Source organism: Bicyclus anynana, chromosome Z, assembly GCF_947172395.1.
Source record: "Bicyclus anynana chromosome Z, ilBicAnyn1.1, whole genome shotgun sequence".
Classification (NCBI taxonomy): domain Eukaryota; kingdom Metazoa; phylum Arthropoda; class Insecta; order Lepidoptera; family Nymphalidae; genus Bicyclus; species Bicyclus anynana.
In genome coordinates, this window is record NC_069110.1 from 14,762,043 (window position 1) to 14,786,655 (window position 24,613).

General features: G+C 34.8%; 1 protein-coding gene across 3 annotated transcripts; it reads left to right on the top strand.

The window, feature by feature from the left end:
- Positions 1 to 1,833: 1,833 nt before the first annotated feature.
- On the top strand, positions 1,834 to 24,351 carry LOC112057662 (sodium/potassium/calcium exchanger 3). 3 transcript variants are annotated; one of them, XM_024098149.2, is made up of 10 exons: positions 1,834 to 2,046; positions 18,215 to 18,397; positions 19,445 to 19,632; positions 20,806 to 20,992; positions 21,071 to 21,145; positions 21,318 to 21,550; positions 21,630 to 21,792; positions 21,883 to 21,984; positions 22,072 to 22,193; positions 22,542 to 24,351. In XM_024098149.2, exons 1-10 carry the CDS (start codon positions 2,028 to 2,030, stop codon positions 22,767 to 22,769), a joined length of 1,500 nt encoding a protein of 499 aa, XP_023953917.1. In that variant the 5' UTR covers positions 1,834 to 2,027; the 3' UTR covers positions 22,770 to 24,351. The 3 variants fall into 3 exon arrangements, with proteins under 3 accessions (XP_023953917.1, XP_023953914.1, XP_023953915.1); XM_024098146.2 differs by having other exon boundaries at positions 1,835 to 2,046; positions 21,219 to 21,550; XM_024098147.2 differs by lacking the exon at positions 1,834 to 2,046 and adding an exon at positions 2,175 to 2,325 and having other exon boundaries at positions 21,219 to 21,550.
- Positions 24,352 to 24,613: the final 262 nt, after the last annotated feature.

A 24,613-nucleotide genomic window follows, 5' to 3' on the forward strand; every position in this document is an offset into this window, starting at 1 on the left:
TAAACTACTAATCGGGATTAATAGTCGGGACGCTCCCGATTTTACCCGTGTATTTGTTTTTAGGGTTCTATCCTAATGGCAAAGACGTATTGCCAAGCGATTCCGATACGATGTTGCGTACCGTCAGTTATGGGTAAAATAAACTGGGCCTGTAGCCATGCGGCGCGTCGATTCTCTTTCTACAAACGCTAACGCTTCGTAAACTTACTAAATGTATGAGAATGACAGATCCGATCGACAACTTGATCACGTGACTGTCGATAGTGAATGCCATTCCCATGCATTTTTTAATTTCTGAAGCGTTAGCGTTTGTAGAAAGAGAATCAAAATGCCACATGGCTACAGACCCTGGTACCTCTTACAAGTTAGTCTGCTTCCATCTTGGACTGCAGCGTCATTAGCATCAGATGAGAGGGCTAACATGTCACTAAATAAAAAAGAACTATATTCATTACCTACGGAGTAATATTTTGGGACACACAAAGTACATACAAAATTATGACGGTTTTCTGTTTTGTGATACTTTAATACATATTATCTAAGCGCTATCTTTATTATTATTTATTATCTCTATCTCTTTTAAAGTACATAATATAAGTATATAAGATTATCTAAATGTCTAATTTCTAATTATATTTCAATCAGTTTCCTATGAAAGCACGAGCGCCAATTGTTTCTTAACTAACTACCTATATACTTAAATATACAGGGATCACTGAAAACGTATAGCAATCCCTTTAACGGTTATAGTAGTTATCATTAGCTATCAAATTGTTAAATAAAAATAGGTTAAATGGGGCTAAAATTTACCGACTACGAAAAAAAGGCTTTTCTCTTTAAGAAATGTGGGTACTCTATTTCAAAGTGAATAAAATAAAAAGCGTATTTAGTTGTTGTTTTTGGTTTTTAGGTTGATAACAGCCTATTACATAATAATAATAATACAAAAAAAAGAACACAAATATCGTACTGTTTTAGAATCATGTGACTTAGAGAATCTAAAATTTTTGAAATGTTTTTCTGTATCCTACTTATGAGTAAGAGCAAAATTATTTCAAAAAATTAGTTAGCAACTTATTTATTTATATTTATTTATTCCCATTATCACATGTTAATGGGAACTACGTGGGTCCATGGTGGTGGGTGAAACCGTGTAGTGTGGTAAATATCCAACAATTTGAAGATTCTAGTATAAGTATTTTGTGTTGTATTTAGTTCAGAATCAGAAAGGAGGAGATCCGCAGACGAACCAAAGTCACTGACATAGCTCAGCGAGTCGCAATTTATTCCTATTTATTAAAAATAGGCGCGTTTCTAAGCTATAATGTGTCTCATATGCAGCAATTTCATATACCTAGTAGGTATATTTAATAGATGATTCAAAAGGCGCGTTACTTACTATGTACTAGGTTCAATTTCATGTAATTAAACGTAATTGGTGTCGCGCGTCAGGGGCGTAGCGGGGAGTTGGATGAACTCTTAACCCGGCAGATTAGTAAAATCACAGTCGGTGTCAATTGCAAGGATCTAGTTACAGAGCTTATTCATACGCAGTTTCCTCGACGTGCAATATCTGAATAATATATCTTTTTTGAATGTATCGAAAAACAGAGTAAAGTTATACAAGCGATAAAGATAGCCAGTTTAAGTTTAATAGTTGGACACACTATAATTAGATGTGCTACAGTGATTTTAATTAATTGTAAATCTATCGTAATATTGTACATACACGTAAACATAAAAGAGCCACATCAATTAAACTGTATAATAAAAAAAATCAATTGAATGAATGGCAATTCATACACAATGCTAGCTGGAGCAGAAGCTGGGCTCGGAGTCACTCCATCACTGCGCCCGAGCGCCGCCCGACGTACGTGTATTGTATGAGAATAAATAATTGGCTCCCGTATTCTTCTTTTGACGAGCTCGCTGCCCGGCCCATTATGTGCCGCCGATCGCCGCCTGCGGCATTTGGACGCCACTGACGACGCTCCCGGTCGTCTCCGCGCGATCTCTCCGCCATCACGATGAATGCCTCCGATCGAGGTACGTTCACACTCTACCGTGTACCGTCCCCAGCCGGGACCGTGAAGTGCACGCCGCGTACCCGCAAGGTTATTATATCGAAACGGGTCGGAAGTGCGTCCTATTCTCTGTGAATGGCTAGGTCACACTATTGCGATGATAATAGGCAGGGGAGAAGAATATACCAGCGGTACGAGTGCCGGTAATTCGAAGTGTATGTAGTGGCTTGTGGCACCTGTGAGACCAGCGTCTAACCTGTAAGTATGGAAGAGTGAGGACGCGCCATGGCTTACGCGACAGGTATGTGTTGTCGGGATACTCGCTTTCTACCGTCATCTAGCAGTTAACATTCGCTTATGATAATCTTTGGAGCCCTTTGTTGGATTACCAAAAACTGTCACAACCGGTAAATTTACAAATTACGGGTGTGGCTGCGTGTACAATGGCCATCGGTGGACGAATTAATGTCCATTATGGCGTAATCTTTCCACGCTTATGAACAAATTTTAAATTATGTAGACCTTTGTTCACAATTATTAGGATTAATGCCATTAAAAGAGCCTGATGTCGTAGAATATTAATTGACTCGATTCGCGATAGGTATTTTTAGATGGACTCAGTCCGTCGAATTGACCGCTGTTAAGGCCCAATATCTCGCTTCGTATGGCCATGATATAATATAATCGTTAGATACGCTTCATTGATTGTACGAACACCAAACTTCAAAGACTAGAAAATTCGTAAAGTGAATACAAATATTCATGTTTACTAGTAATTTTATGGCTAATTTAATATGTTAAATGGTTATGACATTATTTTAAATGAGCAATTAATTATCATATTTAAAACATCAATTGATCCAGATTTGCTTGTAAGTTTTCACTATGATTTCTTATTGCTTAAAGTACATCTATATAAATGTGTAGCTGTAGTTTACTTAAGAAGCAATTTTATTGTTTAAAAACCACGAGAGTCGATTACACCTAATATTAATTACTTTTCCATCGATCTATCATTCGCCTAAACAAAATTAAACTTCATATGATCATTCAATTAATTCTTTGTCACGTCGCAGCTGTGTCTGTGATATAAAGCACGTAATGTGAGGTTTTACTATTACGAGTACATCAATGTCAGTATCCACGGAATCATACTATTGCACCAGTTTCTATCTAAATTTTATGATATTTATTGTATTTGCTTAAGGAACCTGATTAATAGGTTCACTAGCCTACTGTGTGGTGCATTATAGAAACTATAATTTTTGTGAGTGGTTGATCAGTTTGTTTCCTCGCTTGTACACTCCAAAGGCATGTGTGTAATTGAGAAAACTCCCGCTCGTGATCTTTATAGCTACTTCTTTAAATATGAGTAACATGACCAACTAACTTCTTCAACAATCTTTGATCATTTATTGTTGTTGCTATGAAGAGTTCAGAAAGCTATTTTGTTTGGTATAAATATATAACATATATATAACTAAGTTAATGATATATACTCATAATAATGAAATAATAAGCCTCCGTTTTTATATTGTAACGGTTTTAATTTATTTCACGATCACGTGGAGATACACTCTCTTCATGGCAAATTGAGATTACTTACTTGCTTTTAGTTTTGATAAGTGGTTAATTAAAATGATTTTATATTACGTCTTTGGCCGAGTTTAACGGGCCGCTTACGTCGGGCAGTTCCTAAAGTTAGAAGTAGGGGAGGTACAGGAGCGGCGCCTCATCCGGTTAACAATTGACAATTTGTTAGGGCTGTCACTCTCTCAGTGTCAGCTAAAAGACCTTGTTAGAAGTTGAAACCTGGCATCAATTGCCTGAAGATCATGACATGATCTTATAATTATGCTTTAGCTACATTGTAGCTAGCATAATTATATTGGTTCAAAAAAAGTGCCTCTTTTGACCAACTTTGGCTATGTATAGCTCAGAAATGCGGAGAACATGAAAACTTATCTTAGATAAGTTCTCATGCTCAATGCCAGTATTTTGTTTAACGTGAAATATTGGGTTTACTTTGAAGAAACTCAATGGTAATTCAGTGGTTTTTCCACCACTCGTCCCTGGCAGAGCACATGAAACCGTCGCATTATTTTTATAAATTCAAACTTATCTTAAGGCCACTATGAAAAAAAAAACAAAAACATTTTTCTTGATTTTATTGTAAAAAATGGCATCAAAATCAATATCAATTTAAAGCAATCGCAAGGGGTGGCACAAGGTAAAGAAATTTGGTACAATTTATTTAATAGTTATAATATTTATTTTAATTTATCATACATACCGCACAACCTCCTTAAATAATCAGAATAGCTTCCTGAGGTTTCGAGCCGAGACTCAACGGAAACTCGTTTGAAAAAATGGGAAAAATCATTAATTTGTATATCACTTTAATCTTACAAATAAGTTTTTTTCATTCTTTTATAAGGTATGGCAGAAAATAATATATAATAGGAGAAGTCAAAGAAAAATCCATGTATAATATGCTATATGTGTCTTTATTACATTTTCCACTTAAGAAAAGGGGGAAGCAGGATGTCGGCTTTGTTTTATCTATAGTACAATTGATACCTTTATTATATTGTCAGGGTTGGCATAGACCTTTATTATGCTCACGTGATTAAAAAAAAATATTAATAATTTTTGAAAAAAAAAAAAACAAATAATAACAATTATTATCAATGGATGTAACCAAAAAGCTGAGTTTTCTCGTCGATTACGCATTGTAAATGATAATAACGTGAAACACACGATTCCAAAATTTATTGTAAGTGCGTAAAGAATAATGTTAGGTCAGGCGGTGTGAGGTATTGAGTCTATATAATTCGAAGACCGCATTCTGTTTACAGTTTTAAACTCAGAAAAGTATGCAGATTACGATTCTGCTTGTTGCCAGGTTGTTCGTTGGTCTATTATTTGAGATACTTCCTACTTACTACTACTTACCGAAATAAAAATACAAGGGGCGAAATAGGAAAGTCCTTCATTTTTAAAGTTTATTATAGTGTTCAACGGGTTAATTGTTAATTTAAAACCGATTAAAATTACCCTTCTCCCTGCCTAGCAAATCCTACTAGAGCAGATTTTAGAATTTAACCCTTTTAGGGGTTGAATTTCGAAAATTACTGCATCACATTAATTGTAATATTTGTCTGATAGTAGATAATAACAATTTTTATAAATGTAACAAAATGTAAAAAAATAAATACTTTCATACAAACTTCGAACCCCTACTTCATCCCGTCATATTTTAATTTTTGCGACATGAATTTCATTACCGTATTATGAACTGAAATCATTTTAAATTTTAGTTGAATTCACCCAGTAGTTTTGGGGTGATACGATTTAAATAAACGCTTCTTTTTACCTTTCTTGTTTCCTATTAATATTATATTTGGATGGTTTGTTACTCTTTCATGCCGCTACTACTGAAGCAATTTGGCTGAAATTCGGAATGGAAATAGATTTTACTTTGGATTAACACATAGGCTATTTTTATCCCGACAAAATCCATGTATTCCCGAGATTTGCGAAAAGTAATGATTTTTTTGAATGTTCGTTACTTTTTCACTCCTCGACTACTGAACCGAATCAGCTGAAATTTGGTATTGAGATATTATAGCATATTATTATAGCACGGATTAATACATAGGCAACTTTTTATCCTGGAAAAATCCATGGTTTCCGAGGGATTTGTGAAAAACTAAATTCCACGCGGACAAAGTTGCGAACGTCCACTAGAATTTTAATATATTAGCAATAAGTGTAATAACGTCATGATAAAAATTGGATTGTCGTCATGAAACAAGCAATAAAACTGTTACAGACATTTGTTCAGACCTAACCCTGGCAACTAAAGGGGATAGTGTATAACAAAAGGAAGGACCAAAGAACCTCCTGGCATGCGATTTGTTGGTCCTCCCTTTTGCTTTGCAGAATCCTAAACTGCATGCTTTTCTAAATCCAAAACTGTAACAGAATGCAGTCCTCGAATTATGTACGCTCAATACCTTACAGCGCCTGGTCAATATGTCATGTTACATTATTTATTTATGGCATGTTTAAACAATCATCTTAATTTGTCTTTTGTTAGACACATAAAATTAATTAAGTCGATCGATATTTAAATAGTTTTAGTTAGAACCACGCAAAACCTCCTGTATAAAAAAAAAAACTCGGTAAATTTACAATAACGGACGTTTTTCGGTCACCCACTTTGTTATGCTGCGACTGCGCGAATTTAATGTCGAGCGAAGCGTGGAGAGTCATGTAAACTTTCAACTCCTATTTCACCCTCTTTAATTAATATTTTCGCATGTTTATATAATAAACTAGCGGACGTCCGCTACTTCGGCCACGTGAAATTTAGTTTTTCACAAATACCTCGGGAACCATGGATTTTTCCGGGATAAAAAGTAGCCTATGTGTTAATCGATGCTATAATATATCTCAATACCAAATTTCAGCTAATTCGGTACAATAGTCAAGGCGTAAAAGATAAAAAGTAGCCTATGTGTTAATCCAGAGTCAAATCAATTTACATTCCAAATTTCAACCAAATCGCTTCAGCAGTGGTGGCGTTAAAGAGTAACAAACATCCAAGCAAACATTCAAAAATCCATACAAACTTTTGGGTTTATAATATTAGTAGGATGTCCATTAATCATTTTACAAATAGATAACTCGAAACATGAACGATTTATAAAAAAAAAACTTCAACCGCTTTTTAACTCTTTAGAGGTTGATTTTTGATTTTTACAAATATAACTTGAAAATGAAAGACTATCCATACTAACTTTCACCCCTTTTTAATTTTATTTTCGCAATAAAAAGTATCTTATAAACCTTCTTCGTGTAATGTCTCTAATAGTGACAAAATTACTATTATTACAAAATATTTTTTATTCTTATTCTGTTTAAAAGTGAAAATTTTTGAAAATTGAAAGAAACATATAGTGTAAATTATTAACTGTCATATTATAAATATTTTATAGTCCATTGAAATGTTACATTTTTTAGGCCTTACCTTGCGGTTTTTAGAGGACGCAATTTTATTTTTTTGTTGTGTAGGGGGGGGTCAGTATAAAGCTAAAACCAAGTTTGTGGGGTCGCCACCTCTGTCCCGCGGCCGCCATATTGAAAATAAGGGTTGAAATGGTTTTTACAACATATCTCGTAAAATATTTACCTCATAAAAAAAACTGGTATTATTTTTTTGCAAATTAAATTTTCTACAACTTTAGTTCAGTAACTTTTTGCCGTAGAACAATAAATAAAAAAGTTATAAGCAAAAATGACAAGGGTGGCGAACCTTTGGTTTTAGCTTTGTATTAACCTCCCCTACACAGCAAAAAAATAAAATTGCGTCCTCTAAACAACGCAATCTCAAATATAACTTTTCAATGGACTGAAGCAACCATATTTCAAAATTTTCTTAATTTAAAAAGTTACTTTGTAAGGCTTCAAAAACGTCTTTTGTTTGATGAAGCCGAACAAAAAAAACATTTGCGAGCAAATTACTCAATTGCCCGGAAATGTTTCTATGTTTTCTTACCTGTAATACTCTGGTTTGATGAAAAGTCTTTAAAGTTCTGTTAATGATCGAACTTTATTTATTTAAGATCTGTACAAGTATTAAAAGGTATACTTAATATATAACAAAAAAGAATTTTCAAAATCGGTCCATAATTGACGGAATTATCGCTGGACATACATAAAAAAAAAAACATACATACAGCCGAACGTAGAACCTCCTCCTTTTTGGAAGTCGGTTAAAAATCTATTAAATAATAAAGACCAATAACTAAAAAGACATTGACTTATTATAACGTCCTCTTATTCTTAACTTATTCCTTGTACAAAGTAGATCAAATGTTATTATTATCTCTATAGCTATTGGTATTATTAATTCCAATTTACTCAAAAATTGTAGCAGGAAATACATATCAACAATGTTAAATTAGCAAAACTCCTTGTCAAAAAGATCTTCAAGTATCATAAACATTCAAATTACGGTACCATTACCGTAAACTATGTAGGTACTATTAATTTCAATGCCCACCATTGATCGAGTACTTAAAGACCCTGATCTCATTTTCTAGAAAACTAGCGGCCAATAGAGATTGTACTATCGAAGCACTTAATGCGGACTTCCTGTCTTCTCTCATTTGTCAATTTCCTCCTTACTGCATTTGACGGTATCTCAACGAGATGAGGCACGCACCATTCGACATATTGAGAGATTTACACGTCAAACATTGTAAGGGACACTTTACCTAGTTAACAGCACAATTTGAGGTGACACGCGATTTGTATGTAAGTATAGTTTAATTGGATAACGCTTAGTGCCCGTGGCTTAAGTTGGTTTAGATTGAATGTTATGATTGTCCATCCTTCATCCATGTATATTAACTACTAGGGACATAAATCGCTGTACTCATTCATCAAGATGTCCTTCTTGGTCTACGAGTGATGTTTGGTATGTCTGAGAATATGAATAAAGGTGACTACCGAATATGTTATATTGAAAATTTTAATTTAAGCGGCTCGTACAATCATAGTTAGATGACGATATATTGAAGTCAAGTTTTCTTCTGATTTATTTAATATATTTCATATACAAGATTAGTAATTCATGATCATCATTGTGCCTATTATCAACGCTGATAAGCCCTAGGCAAAAAAAAAAATTGTTAGATCATCAAACTTAATTCGTTTTATGGCTAGACAGCATTGGCGTATCTAGGATTATTTACTAGGGTGGGCCCAGGCCCACCTTAAGGGGCCAGCCCCTGACATACCGTTGAACAGAGTCGACACTCATTACAGAAACGTCGTTTACAATGTTTGTGGACGCTGGCCTCTGAAACGGGTCGACTGATTTTATTGATTTTTCTTTGTATATTTATTATTTTGGCGTCCATCACAGAATTTTAAATCGGTAGCTCAGATTTCTAGAGTGGGCTCTGGACCATCCTAGGGTGGGCCCGGCCCACCTGGCTCATCCGCTATATACGCCTATGCTAGACAGACGCAGTGATTTCTATACTTATAACTATTATTTGAAGTAGCTTAGCCGCCATTCTTAATTACGATAGTCAGTTAGCCCTAACGCTGTACGGTTATGCAATAATCGGCGAATGAAAACCGCTTGATCAGGATAGCGTTATCAACCCATATTCGGCTCACTGCTGAGCTCGAGTCTCCTCTCAGAATGAGAAGGGTTAGGCCAACAGTCCACCACGCTGGCCCAATGCGGATTGGCAGACTTCCCACACGCAGAGAACTAAGAAAATTCTCTGGTAAGCAGATTTCCTCACGATGTTTTCCTTCACCTTCTTAAAATGCACACAACTGCAAAGTTGGAGGTGCATGCCCCGGACTGGATTTGAACCCACACCCTTCGGAATCGGAGGCAGAGGTCATATACATACTGGGCTATCACAGCTTATTTGATCAGGATAGCGTTCTGCCAAAAATATTCATCCCGGCCAAAACTGACTTTTCTAGTCCATAGAGTTCGCCTGTAACATACGCGTATATTTATTCGTAAGAGCTTCAGATTATTCTCTAAAATCGGTTAATCCGGTTAGGCAAGTTGACGCAGAGGCCATTTGAGACAATTTGTACTTGTTGACTTTGCTATTTGTCGGAGCGTTTTTAGAGAGGAAGTCGCATTGTTTGTTTGTCATCAACGATTCCTCCGTTTAGCCGTACGTACATCATTCGTTATATTCAATTATACTTCATTTAATACACATACTCGTATTTCATACACATTTTAATTACAATACATTTAAGTATCTAGAAAGAAATTAAATATCACGTGTCTCAAACGGTGAAGGAAACCTGCATACCAGAGAATTTTTTAATTCTCTGCCTGTGAAGTCTGCCAATCTGCATTGGGCCATCGTGGAGGTCTATTGGCCTAACCCCTCCCATTCTGAGAGGAGACTCGAGCTCAGCAGTGAGCCGAATATGTGTTGATAATGATCATAAGTATCTAGGAGGGTTGCTATTTCAATTAAGTTTTTCAAAATCCCACAGTACACATTAATTCGATTTTTTATTATTCTAGTAGTACACGTACAATTTTTTACAAATGTAGCTTGAAATTAAAGACTTTCCATACAATTTTTCACTCCTTTTTGATTTTATTTCCGCAATTAAAGTATCCTATAACTTTCTTCGTATTATGTCTGTAATCATGCCAAGTTTTATTTAAATTCATTCAGTAGTTCCAGCGTGATGCCCAGTCAACAAAATCACGAACAGGCAGACAAAAAATAATAAAATATATTTTGGCTTCAGTATCGATTATAGGTATAATGCCAACTAAAATTTTCAAAATATCTTTAATGTACATAATTTGACCTGTTACAGTTTTATTTTAAGTATAGATTCTTTCTTTACAGTACGAGTATTAGAGGCAATGATTTGTGACAGTTTTGTCTGATCCCACAGTAAACATGAATTCGATTTCGATTTCCAGATATAAGATATATAATAATCCAGGAAAATACGTTATATTCTATTTCATTCCTTTCAGTAATTATTGCTTGAAAGAGCAGTAAGCAAACATCTATACAAACTTTTGCGTTTAATACTATTAGTAGGTTGTTTGTATTTCAAAATTTTGTTAAAAAATCAAAATGGCCACAAATTCTTGTTAAAAAGTATTAAAAAAAACCGGTTTTGTAAGGCTGTGTTAGTTAAGTAGATATTTTCATACTTAGTTGTATCTATAATTAACTTTGTAACACCTAAAACACAAAAAAATTAAGAAATGTAGATTTTTTCCGTTTCTCAACTATTTGTTTGAGATATTCCTGTTTCATTGATCTACTAGTAGACGCCCGGAAGTTTGCTCGCGTATTTTCCGTTCCCGTGGGAATACGGGGATAAAAAATACACGATACTCGGTGAAGATGTACTGCCAGCTTTCTAATGGTGAAAGATTTTCCATGATAGAAGTAGTGTTCGAGTTACAAACAAACAAACATATTTTACATACTTATAATATTAGTTTGGATAGTAAATTCCGCGATGCTATACATCTTTAAGGATAGCTCATTTTATTAGGATACATAATTCAAAAGTCCTTTCTATGTATACTAACATAAAAAATATTAATTTTAATGTCAAGGTTTATTCGTCCATGTTAAGCCCCGGGTACTTTAGATAAGAGAGATTATTATTATTATTATTACTATCGGTAAGTACTTAGACAGTACTCCTGTTCAAGATCTCTTATTTTAACGGAAATTGTTGTCAGGAATGTTACTACAACATTGTTAGACATACTATAATCAATAATTATGATTCTAAAAAAAACTATCTACATACATTGGAATGGCTTGAGCGATTTGAATATTTTAAGACTGAGACTAATAATAATAATAATAATAATATCAACAACCTTGAACTATAATTTTTGTTTATATTTATTTGGTAATCATTGGTTGGACGGAAAATTATTCTATTTTTGTAATCATACAACACTAGCTGACGCTCCTGCGGTATCATCCGTGTAGTTCCCGTTCCCGTGAGAATAGGGGGAGGTAAAGGATTAGATTTAGATTATTCCCTACAATACCTATCACAAACATTACCTATTTATAATATTAGTACAGATAATTAGATAGTATAGAAGACATAACAATAATTTATAAAAATTTAAACCGCCTAAAACATACTTAACGTTATATTTTAAAAACTACGGAACCGATTTTGATGAAACTGGCACTGTTTCCTACGTCGAGGCATCCAAACAATGAAAAAATATTTTTGTGAGTCTTTGAGATAATGTGTGCAGAGAAACTTACAGACATACTAACAAAGAAAAGAAAGATTTTAGCGTTAGGGAAAATCTAAAAATATTTTTTATAAATTTTTTCGTGTTAATCCTATCCTACTAATATTATAAACGCGAAAGTTTGTATGGATGTTTAGATGTTTGTTACTCATTAACGTCGCAACTACTTAACTGAATTGAACTGAAACTTAAGATGAAAATAAATAATACCCTTGATTGACACGTCATAGGCTCCTCTTCATCCCGAAAAAATCCGGGTTTCTCGAGATTTGAAAAACTGATGATTATGATGGTATGAATGTTTGTTACTCTTTCACGCCGAGACTACTGAACAAAATTAGCTTAAATTTGGAATGGAGATAAAATAGAACCTGGATTAGCACATACTTTTTATTCCGGAAATATTTAATTAGGTTCGTGCAGGTACATATTTATTTATCGCGGGTAATACCGCGGGGCGCAGGTAGTAGTGATATAATTGTCTGTTGTGAGATTAACATATACAAACAGAAACCCTTCACTTTTATTATTTTCGTATACTCACACTTAATTAATGAAAGGTTAAATTAATTGACACTCTAATGTTATGAATTTATGAAGGTCAGCTATTAGTTAGACAAATTGGGTTATTGATTTACTTATTGATTCTCTTGATGTAGTTTCAGTTAAAATATCAAAAGCTCTTATTTAATTATTTCAAACTTACTTCATGGCTGTTCGGTTTTTTTTTTTAAAATAATAAGCTGTTCGATATTTTTTTGATTATCAGATTCAGTATCATTTATTTGCAAGAAATATTAAATCTAGCTATACAAAGATGTTCTTATGTATTAGGTAACAATGTTTCACCATTAATATGTATCATCATTATCAACCCATATTCGGCTCACTGCTGAGCTCGAGTCTCCTGTCAGAATGAGAGGGGTTAGGCCAATAGTCCACCACGCTGGCCCAATGCGGATTGGCAGACTTCACACACGCAGAGAATTAAGAAAATTCTCTGGTATGCAGGTTTCCTCACGATGTTTTCCTTCACCGTTTGGGACACGTGATATTTAATTTCTTAAAATGCACACAACTGAAAAGTTGGAGGTGCATGCCCCGGACCGGATTCGAACCCTCACCCTCCGGAATCGGAGGCAGAGGTCATATCCACTGGGCTATCACGGCTCCTGAATATTAATATGTATACAAATATTTAATTAATAAAATTAAAATTATATGAATTAAACTAAATGACATTAAGTTAAAAGAAATATAATTACAACTACTTTTTGAAGCATCAGCAAATTACTTTTGAGTGGTAACATTTTATTTTCTTTATTGCATTCTTATCAATTTAGGTCATAAATATTTAGGTAATATAAACTAAGTAAAATAAAACACATATTATTTAAAAATGTACAAAAAATTGTGTAATTGTTAGTACTGAGATGACGGAACTTTGAATTGTATTTTTTTGGTAAATCGACGTTTTTAAACGTAAATCACATGCTTAATAAGTTACATGAAAATCGTTGGAGTCATTTTCAAGATTGATATTATATAATATCAATTGTTATATATTATATCATATATAACAAAGCTTTCATTTGTCATATTAGACGACTAAATAAGTAACTGATGAGGGTATTTGTATAACGTTCATTGACTTTTAAATTTTTAAGGCAACCTTTACGTTTTCAATTCTGTTGGGTATCTAAGTTCTTTTAACTAGTGTACGGTTTTTATTAATTAACCAAAGAGGGAACTAGATTCAATAAATTTAACAAAAAAAATTAATGATTTTATACTCACCAGGCGCAATTTCACTACGCAACCTATTTGCAATGTGTCAATATAAACATTTTCTATAATTTCTTATCCCAAATAAATAACAGATGATGGTATATATGCCAAATCTCGTATTTCTAAAATTAAAAAAGCGAAAATCACTCGTCACGAGGCAAATTAAATACCCTTAGACCCCATTTTTTCAGAAATTTAATATCACGTGTCTCAATCGGTGAAGGAAAACATCGTGAGGAAACCTGCATACCAGAGAATTATATTCATTCTCTGCGTGTGTGAAGTCTGCCAATCCGCATTGGGCCAGCGTGGTGGACTATTGGCCTAACCCCTCTCATTCTGAGAGGAGACTCGAGCTCAGCAGTGAGCCGTATATGGGTTGATGACGAGACCCCTTAATCTGGCATTAAGGGGTCTAAGGGTGGATGAAGTCGCGGGCGTCCGCTATTACTAGTATAGTGTTTTCGTCCAAATAAAAATATCTTTATTTAAATTCCTGTGAAAGATCATACACACATCTTCTGTTCACTGAACGCCAACAAATTGTCGTGATGTGTTGGTAAAAGTAAACGATTGCATGATTACCGCACGTACAATCTTTCTGTTCCTAGTGACAATCAAACTTTTTCTAACACAAGATATATGGTAATTAGCGTTGTGTAACGGTAGACGCTCACGCACGGTACTGTGCGTGTGATATATTACTTAATAACATTTAGGGTTGTCAACTTTTATCTGACGTATTCTATGCTATATCATCATCATCATCATCATCATTGTCAGCCGATGGACGTCCACTGCTGGACATAGGCCTCTTGCATGGACTTCCAAACAAAACGGTCTCGAGCCGCCAGCATCCAGCGGCTCCCTGCAACCCGCTTGATGTCTTCGGTCCACCTAGTGGGGGGTCGAACAACACTGCGCTTTCCGGTGCGGGGTCGCCATTCCAGCACCTTGGGACCCCAACGTCCATCGGCTCTTCGAACTATGTGGCCTGCCCACTGCCACTTCAGCTTCGCGACTCGCTGAGCTATGTCAGTGACTTTAGTTTGTCTGCGGATCTCCTCATTTCTGATTCGATCACGCAGAGTCGCTTTGCTTAGCGTTTGTGGACTATGAGAAAGCCTTCGATTCGGTGGAAACTTGGGTTGTGCTGAGGTCTTTGCAGAGATGCCGGATCGACTACAGGTACATCCAAGTGTTGAAGTGTTTGTATGAAAGCGCCACTATGTCAGTCCGTATACAGGATCAGACTACGAGACCAATGCTATATCATATATACATCATACAAAATTCATTTATTTCAATTAGGCTCAGTTTACAAGCACTTTTGAAAGGTCAGGTTTATGTCATAATTTAATTTAATCTAATGGTTTTAATAACAGTCGAAAACTTAAAATTAAAGTTACTAGGATTCCTTGGTCCGAGAAGAACTTACAACAAACTCAGCCATGGTTTATTTTTTTGTTTACCACCATTTTATAAACTTATTTAAAGCTTTTTTATCTAATATATAAAAATAAGTCGGGTTTTCCTTCCTGACGCTATAACTCCAGAACGCACGAACCGATTTCCACGGTTTTGCATTCGTTGGAAAGGTCTCGGGCTCCGTGAGGTTTATAGCAAAGAAAATTCAGGAAAAGGTAGGGGTAGGGTAGGGTAGGGTAGGGTAGGGTAGGGGTAGGGTAGGGTAGGGGTAGGGTAGGGTAGGGGTAGAGTTGGGTAAGAGTAGTTGAAAGTTTACATCGAGTTCCACGCGGACGAAGTCGCGGGCGTCCGCTAGTCATTTCTATAATCATTAACACTATAATAAGACTTTCCTAAAAGCTTGCGTTTAATAAATACTTTGAACTTTTCAACATATATATATAAATAAAAAAATACTTGATGCACTCGGGGACTGCCCCGGTAAAGCTATTGCATAGCATTTTTCATCAATCGAACTCTGGTTTAATAAGTTTTGCTCCTTAGTTTAACACCACTTGTCCAGTTAAGTCGATATGACAACGTCGAAATGTGTTAACTTGGTTCACGGCTTGGGTGTTAGGTTTATTTTCGTTACGGAATTTCTTGATTCGGTCGCCGCGCTCAAAGCCCGCGATAAAAGTTATGTAAAAGCTTAAAATTGATGTGTCTATCTGTGATTTGGTCTAACTGTCTGTCTTTTTGTTTGTCTGGGCTAGTATCTGCAACGGCTGAACGAATTTCAACAGGTCTTTCACTGGAAGACAGAGGAGGTTGTTGAGCAACAGATAGGCTACTTTTTAACCCGAATTTGTGGATTGAACGTGGTCAAAGTCGCGGTCATCTACTAGTCTATATTCATCATCATAATTAGCTTATATGCGCCCAATGCTGGACATAGGCTTTTCAAAGAAAACGCCACCATACAATGATCTTCCACCTTCCTTATCCAGCCACTTCCTTATTTTCTTTGGACCATCTAGCTGTGGGGTGTCTTGAAATATTATTTTACCAATAGAAAGCCATGTTATTTGGCTATATTTTATCCCCGTATTCTCATGGGGATGGGAACTACGCATGTGAAACCGTATTGTGTCTGTTAGTATAGCTATAAATAATTTAGCGAAATTGTTTATGCAAATATGTCTGCTTTACCAAACACTTACGCAGCCAAATGTAAAATCATCTATGACAGCGTTTACTCCTATTTACATATTAACCTCCGCGTATTTACCCGTACAGTTACTGATTTCGTAGAAATCTATGGAAAATAACATAAAATTGAAAATTTGGAAAAACCCCCGAAATTCATTAATTTATTAATTGCACTCTCGATCAAGTCATCAATATTCTTTTTCAGTGCACTTTCATTTGAGACCCCACTTGAGTATATTTGCAGACATTCGGATATTCTTCCCCACTTTCAACCCCCAGAACCTTTAAACAGCTCAACCGATTTTCATCAAACGTATCTAAAAACACTTTCCTGTAAGTCACTTTTCATACAAAAAAAAACTAAATTGAAATCGCTTCACCTGTTCGAGAGCTATGGTGCCACAAACAGACTGACAGACTGACGGGCACGTCAAACTTATAACACCCTCTTTCTTTATACATCGGGGGTTTTAAAAATAGCCTTATATTTGCTATTTGTTGATAGTGAAACTAAACCAAGTTTATTTGTTATAGGTACTTATATAAATACCTTTTAGCTGGTTATTCTCAAATTCCGCGTGAACCATGGATTTGTCGGGATAAAAAGTAGCCTATATATTGCTCTATAGCCTCCTCTATCTTCCAGTGAAAGTCACATTGAAATCCTTTCAGTCGTTCCGAAGATTAGTCTGGATAAACAAACATACAGGCACACAGATTGATAGACAAAATTTTAAACGCTTGGTTATATTTTAGCATCGTGTAAACAGCAACAATCACACTAAGAAACACAGTTAATTAGAAATCACAGTCAGACGTTTGAATTTTATTTATATGTATTGATGATTGTTAGATAGATAAAAAGCCATTATCAACTAGAAAGTAGGCATGCAATCATGCCCCAGACCGGTTTCGAACTTACACCCTCTGGATTCGGAGGCAGAGGTCACTGGGCTATTACGGTTCTCCAATAAATAAACAATAATGATAAGTACGTACTAAGTCATAACTAGTAAGACACTTAAATATATGACACTAAAACTTTTCCTGTCATTTAACCCAGAAAGAAGGCTTACATAGAAAATCAGATAATTTAACATTAGATGGGATCACGCTTGATGGGAAGCAAAGATACGACGTGCTTCCTTATATGCTGACACACTGGCTTTGAAGATGGTAGGAAATGAGAAACACATCATATTGGAAAGTACAAAAACGCTTCAAACGACATTATTAATGTAACACCTTTCTGTGATAGGAGAGGATCAAGATTATATAGTTCTTAGCCCGCGACTTCGTCTGCCCTTAGACCTTAATTTGACTCTCTTGCAAAATCCCAACTTCCTTGGCAAATTTAATCTCTATATGTCAAGTACTTATTGAACTTTCGCAGATGAATTCTTTAGAAAACGGGTAAATCAATACATAGGTACATATAAATAAAATTGAAGTGTCTGTCTGTGATTACATTATAAATGTGTTTTCTCAAGTGAAAACTTTTTTTACACGAAACAAAATTAAGCTTTTAAATATTTTGTCTGTCTGTATGGCTGGCTGGTTTGTCCAAGCTTCATTCTGGTACAGCTGAACACATTTAAGCAGGACTTTCACTGGTAAATAGAGGAGGCTATTTAGCGATATATAGGCTACTTTTTATCCCGAAAAAAAAACCAAGGTTCCCGCGGGATTTATGAAAAATTGAATTTCCCGCTAACGAAGCTGCAGGCTTTCGCTAGATTATAATAATAGGGGCTTAGTGCAGAGCTCCATGGAATTCAATTTTTAGATTAAAACCTGCATACCTGAGAATTTTCTAATTTCTCTACGTGTGTGAAGTTTGCTAATCCGCATTGGGCCAGCGTGGTGGACTGTAAGCCTAACCCCTTTCATTCTGAGAGGAGACTCGTGTTAAACAGTGAGCTGAGTTTGCGTTGTTAATAATAGTTTGAAATTGTTTCAGACGGCTACATTCGCAACTGTACTCCACCGGCTATCGACGACTTCCCCCCAGGACTGTTCACGGAGCTGCAAAGACAGCATGGAGCTATCGTCTTGCATGCACTTATTTCTATCTACCTCTTTCTGGCTCTTGCCGTCGTCTGCGATAAGTTTTTTGTACCAGCAGTCGATAGAATATGTACTGGTAAGTGATAGACAGAAAGTATATCATTTATTTATTTAGGAATATAAATATCGATTGGGCGAGGTATACTCGTATGAAGAAGGTACTCGTACTCGGAAGAGCTGATGAATACAGCGGCTAGCGCTGTGAAGGTTGACCCCTCATATAATGTAATGTATCATGTAGGCAGCTCATAATCGTGGTTTTTGGAAATTCCTACAAATAACCTAAGTCCTGCAGTGAACGTTCACCGGCGGATATGATGATGATGATAATGTTAGTGATGGAAGAAAACAGTAGCGTAATCACATCACATCACACTATTATATTAATATATAAATGCGAAAGTTTGTGTGTAAGTTTGTATGTTTTTTCCTCCTTTATTAGGCTATTGAAGCGATTTGTCTGAAATTGGGAATAGAAATAGATTTTACTCTGGAATTAACATAGGAAAAAGCCATGGTTCCCGCAGGATTTGTAAAAAACTGAATTCTACGCGGACGAGGTCGCGGGCGTCCGCTTGTTTATAATAGAATTAATTTAAAAAATAAACTATAATTTTATTCTATCATTAAGGTCTTAACGTTTTAATAGTACCCTGATAATACGTTTTTAAGCAATTTAACTTACCGACAGTTCACATTCATTTATTAATAAGGATATTATACAATAACAGTATTTATTTTATGGTTTTACAAATAATTGGTTTTTGTATGGCAATAAAAATATATAATAAACTTCCTAACAGTCTAAAAGAGAAGCCCTGGTCAATATTTAAATGTAAAATTTATAATTTATTATTAAAAAAAAGCTATTATGACATTCAAGATTATTTTATGGACATGGACATTTTGTAACTTATTATTTTGTAATTGTGACATTGTATTAATTTAGTTTTATTTTTTCGTTCAAATGTATTTAATTATATAAGATAATTCATACACCAGTTATGGCAAAATGTATAAAGGCTCAATTCTATAAATGTACCATTATTTTAAACCTACATTTTCATGAATAAAATATCATTCATTCATTCATTCATTCATAAACAATTGTTTTACATTACAGCACTCAATATGACAAACGATGTAGCTGGTGCAACGTTTATGGCAGCGGCTACGTCGGCACCGGAACTGTTCGTGAATGTTATCGGTACTTTCATAACAGAAGGAGATATCGGAGTCGGTACCATCGTGGGATCCGCTGTGTTTAACATCCTTGCAGTAGCTGCTTGTTGCGGTATAGGAGCAGGAATGGTATACGACTTTATATTCTTTTTTTTTTATTCTTTACAGGTTAGCCCTTGACTACAATCTCACCTGATAGTAAGTGATGATGCAGTCTAAGATGGAAGCGGGCTAACTTGTTAGGAGGAGGATGAAAATCCACACCCCTTTCGGTTTCTACACGGCATCGTACCGGAACGCTAAATCGCTTGGCGGTACGTCTTTGCCGGTAGGGTGGTAACTAGCCACGACCGAAGACTCCCACCAGCCAGACCTGGACAAGTTAAGAAAATCTCAATCTGCCCAGCCGGGGATCGAACCCAGGACCTCCGTCTTGTAAGTCCACTGCGCACACCACTGCGCCACGGAGGCCGTCAAAATTCATTCTTTATATATTGAAATTATTTTGACTTTTAACTTCGATTATGCGAATCGCAGATCTATTTTGAAGAATTGAGAAACCTCCTCTTTTTTTTAAGTAGGCTAAAAAGTCGATGGAGGTTGAAGTCCCCCTAGGTAGACTTACAGTATCAACTGGTAGCTGGCGGCTCGAGACCCTGGGTTTTTGAAGTCCATACGAAAACCAGCATTGGAAGTCCATTGGCTTCATATGGCTGTCCTATCCTATTCTACTTTTCATGTCCTCTTCTGAATTCTTGTTTTCTATAGCCTTAAAGCGCCTGTGACCTATACTGTAATAACACGGTAGAAATCGGATTGGTTACTACTATTAGGTACTATTTCTGCTGGATGTTTTGTATAAATTAAGCAAAGTTTGGAGCACCAGGTTATGCTTTCATTTAAATCTGATATAAGGAATCAGGAAAGAATTAATAAATAAACAACAAATAATAATAAATATGATTTATTTATAAATTAATCCCTATTTCCCTTGGCTATGCCGTAACTTGAAAACAACTTAACTGACTTCATTAAAAATATTTTTTATGGTTTGTCTTTAACGCAACATAACTGCAAACCCATCTCTATCACGTAGTTTATTTATTATTGAAAAGTTTACGATGTGAAAAATGTGAGTATGAGAAAAATGTTTGTGTACGAGAATATGTTTTAATAGCTTGGTGGTTCTAAGCTTCAAATCCTCTCCACACATATCTAAGAAGAGACGGCTAATTCCTGTAGTGGGCCATTTAACTGGGCTTATAATTATGATAAGCAACAGTCCAAATATTTGTGTTCTAGGTGGTACCTCTAGACTGGTGGCCTTTAACAAGAGATTGCCTCGCCTATGGAATAACAGTCTCGATTCTTATCTGTATCATGCACGACGAATACGTGCAATGGTACGAAGCCTTCCTCCTGGTCTTATTATACGGGGTTTACATTTGTATCATGTATTATGATAAATCTATTCAAAATTTTGCCAAAGGTAATATTTGTTTTATTTCCATTGATTAAGTCAGTAGTGATTTTAATTTAATTTAAACATTTGTGTTTGTCAAAACAGGAAGTTGGAAATGTGTTTCCGATATGTTAAAGAAAGATGGCGAAAAGCAAGATAATTCTTTGCCTGTTGACAATGGTTTGTATAATTGTTTTATACATATTTAACTATTTGTTAATTAGTTTATTTCTCCATAAATATTTAATTGCAGAAAATAAAGATTCTAAGTCAACGTCAACAATTAAGAATGAGTTGACAGTAGATCACCACCAACACAATGGTAATATCAAAAGTATATCTCTCTACACAGATGCAAATGAAAAGAAAGCAGTAGTAGATACTTCTCTTCAGATTGAAAAAAGTAAGAATGATGATGATAGTATAAATGTGCAAGTTGACCCTAAGGTTAGTACTATGGAAATCGCAATTCAAGGAGATAATCAAGAAATCATTCAAGATATAGAAGAGGCTAGCAAGGAACCGACAGATAAGTATGAACATTCACTATGGAAATGGCCATCTGGACGAAGTAAACTTACAAAGGTAATAAATATTTTGAAATGTAAATTATTACTAAATTAGTATTACTCATGCAAGACTGAAAATTAAAAATATTTTCCAGATAACGTGGCTGATAACTTGGCCAATTCATCTCGTGTTTCTTTTCACGATTCCGGATTGCGAGAAACCTCGATTTAAGAATTGGTTTCCGTTGACTTTTATCATGTGCATTGTCTGGATTGGTTCACTTTCTTACATTGTTGCGTGGATGATTACTATAATCGGTAGGTTTTATAGAAATAGTTATTTCAAGTGCGTAGGTACTATATTTTGTATAAACGTTTCTAAAACTCTTTAACTTTGATCGTGTTTAGGTGATACACTGATGATACCAGACTCAGTTATGGGTATTACGTTCTTAGCTGCAGGAACCTCAGTCCCAGAGGCTGTTTCAAGTGTAATTGTTGCTAAACAAGGTATAAACAAATATTTTACTTCTTTTATCTTTTGAATTTAGCATAAGTACGATGTACGATTACGAGTGTTGCTTTTGTTTTTTATAGGACACGGATCGATGGGTATAAGCAACTCGATTGGATCAAACACTTTCGACATACTTCTCTGTTTAGGACTACCTTGGCTTATTAAAGCCTCACTCACACCAGCAGAACCTGGCCACTATTGGGTTAGAACACAGTTATAATTTTATGTAATATATCAAAGCGAGTTCCTATTTACGAATGTGCTGCGAATATAAAATGCGTGTTGTATTGCTGTGCGATTTGGGCCCATAGTTTAATAATGAATAATCTCTCGATAATTCTAAAGTTTTAATTTTTAATAGTGAATTGTACAAGTGCTATAAGTATTTTAGCTTGAAATTATTTGTTTAGTGTTTTATAGTAATAATATGACTCAGAGATTTTCATAATTAAACTTTCTTGTTGAATTTGTATTATAAAACTGTATATTAGTTTTGCGTTGCGTTGGTTGTTTTTTTATATTTGTATGTAATATTCTGTTTCTTTAATAGGTGAAGATAAACTCGATGGGCCTGGAATACTCGGCCATTTCGCTGTTGTCGACTCTTCTGTTGCTGTACCTTACTTTCTGGTTTAACAAGTTCAAACTAGATGCAGCTGTGGGCAGAGCGTGTTTGGCTATGTACGCTATGTTTTTGGTGCTAGCTACACTTATTGAGTTGAATGTCTTCTTCCCGGTGAATGTGCGCACTTGTAGGAGAACCGAGCTTAAAGTTTGAAATATTAAACAGTGATCTGAATTTTCTTCATCTACATTGATGATTACAATTTTATAAATGTTTAAGAATTTTAATGTTTTAAAGCAATTTTCAATGTTCGTTTTGTTACAAAATTAGTATTTCGAGTACGTCTTTAAACTTATTTTATTATTATTGAAATTAGAGAAAAAAATGGTAGAGTATATTTTAATACTAAGATTACTTTCATTAATGAATAAAATAAAGAGCATTTAGGTTTTATTTAGTTTAAGCGTGGAAATGACTTGACACTTTTCCGTTTTGTTTTAAACAAAATGTTGTAATATAATATTTTTATTTTTTCAATGTGCAAATTGCTCTTTTTTGTTTTTTTATTGTGACACAACATACCAAAGAGTTGTAAAGCATATTATGTGGACAATATTTAGAATGATAATCGATTTTCCGTTTATAATACTGTTTTCATCTATTCCATTCAAAAACTGATGATTTGGCGGTCTTTGCTTCTACCATAATGTAATTATGGAGTTTGGATCATGATGTAGCAAAGGTCCAATCATTCAATCGTCCATGTCGAAAGCGAAACTTTTTTATTTTTCTTCGGTATAACACTATAAATCGTGGCAACCTTTGGTCTGACACCGTCAAAGATATAAACTTTAAGTTCGCCAGGTTGCTATGCAGCTATGAGAAAATGATTTCATGATGTTATTTACCAAAGCCACCATGATAAAAACTCCATAATTGCCTACCGTACTCGTATATTTGTGGTAGTTCAATCTTTTATCGTTAAATAATCATGAAGTTCTGGCCCCCCATTCTCTTGATCTAATACCTAATTATGTTCAACAAAAAAGTACAAAGTCAATAAAAATCCGTATAAATTCGGATTTTACTGCATGGTTCACCGTATGATTGTTTCCTAATAATATAATTATTAAAAAAACACAAAGGACTTCAAAACATTGACGTACCCGCGGAACTAAAAAAGGAAAAATAACATATTTTCTACCTAATCACCACTTGAAGAAGGTTCCAAGCCAAGCCAAGTTAAGCTATTAATTCATGGCGTACCTATCGTAAAAATTTCTGTTTCTCAGACATTCGTTTTGTCTTTCATGTAGTTTTTTCAGTAACGACTAAAATCAACACCACAAGGCACCGACTTCCCAGTAAAAAGTTACACGTGTTCATACATAAAAAAATATACACATCGTATTGTTAACCTTCTCTTTGTTTTCGTCGGTTGAAAATTGATGTGGATCAGCAAAATTCAGTATGGTTACCACGAATATTGCATAGATGTAGTTATTATGAAATGGTTATTCGATACTTCTACTGTCGTTTATAGGGCAATATGCTGAGCGACGTACTTTATGTCTACAATACCTACTGGTGTCTAGTTCGAATTTAATAAAGCCAAATGTTTTATTTAAGAATTTAATATTTTTTCAAGTACTTGCAATTGATCTATATAGGTTGTCATATTATATTGTATCTATTTAGTAAATTATGTATAATGGTACTATCTTAAGACCATGATTTTTTTTGTAAATAGCTACATTTACTTCGTAATGTATCAGCTATTAAGGTTTTAAATATATACAGATTTTTATTTAAAGTGTTTTTTATTACCATAACTACCATCTGTAATCGTGTCCAATTATTTTATAGAATAACTGAAAACCTTTAATCTGAGGTTTTGTTTTTAAGATTTACCGAATCGATTCAGACCGTTTTCCAGTACAAATAGATTTTCCAAAAACGGGGTGAAATTAATATATTCTATAGTTAGTACTAATAACTTTGTGCTGAAGAGAATTCTGATGGAAATAAAAGCGTATAATGTGAAAAATATATGAGTA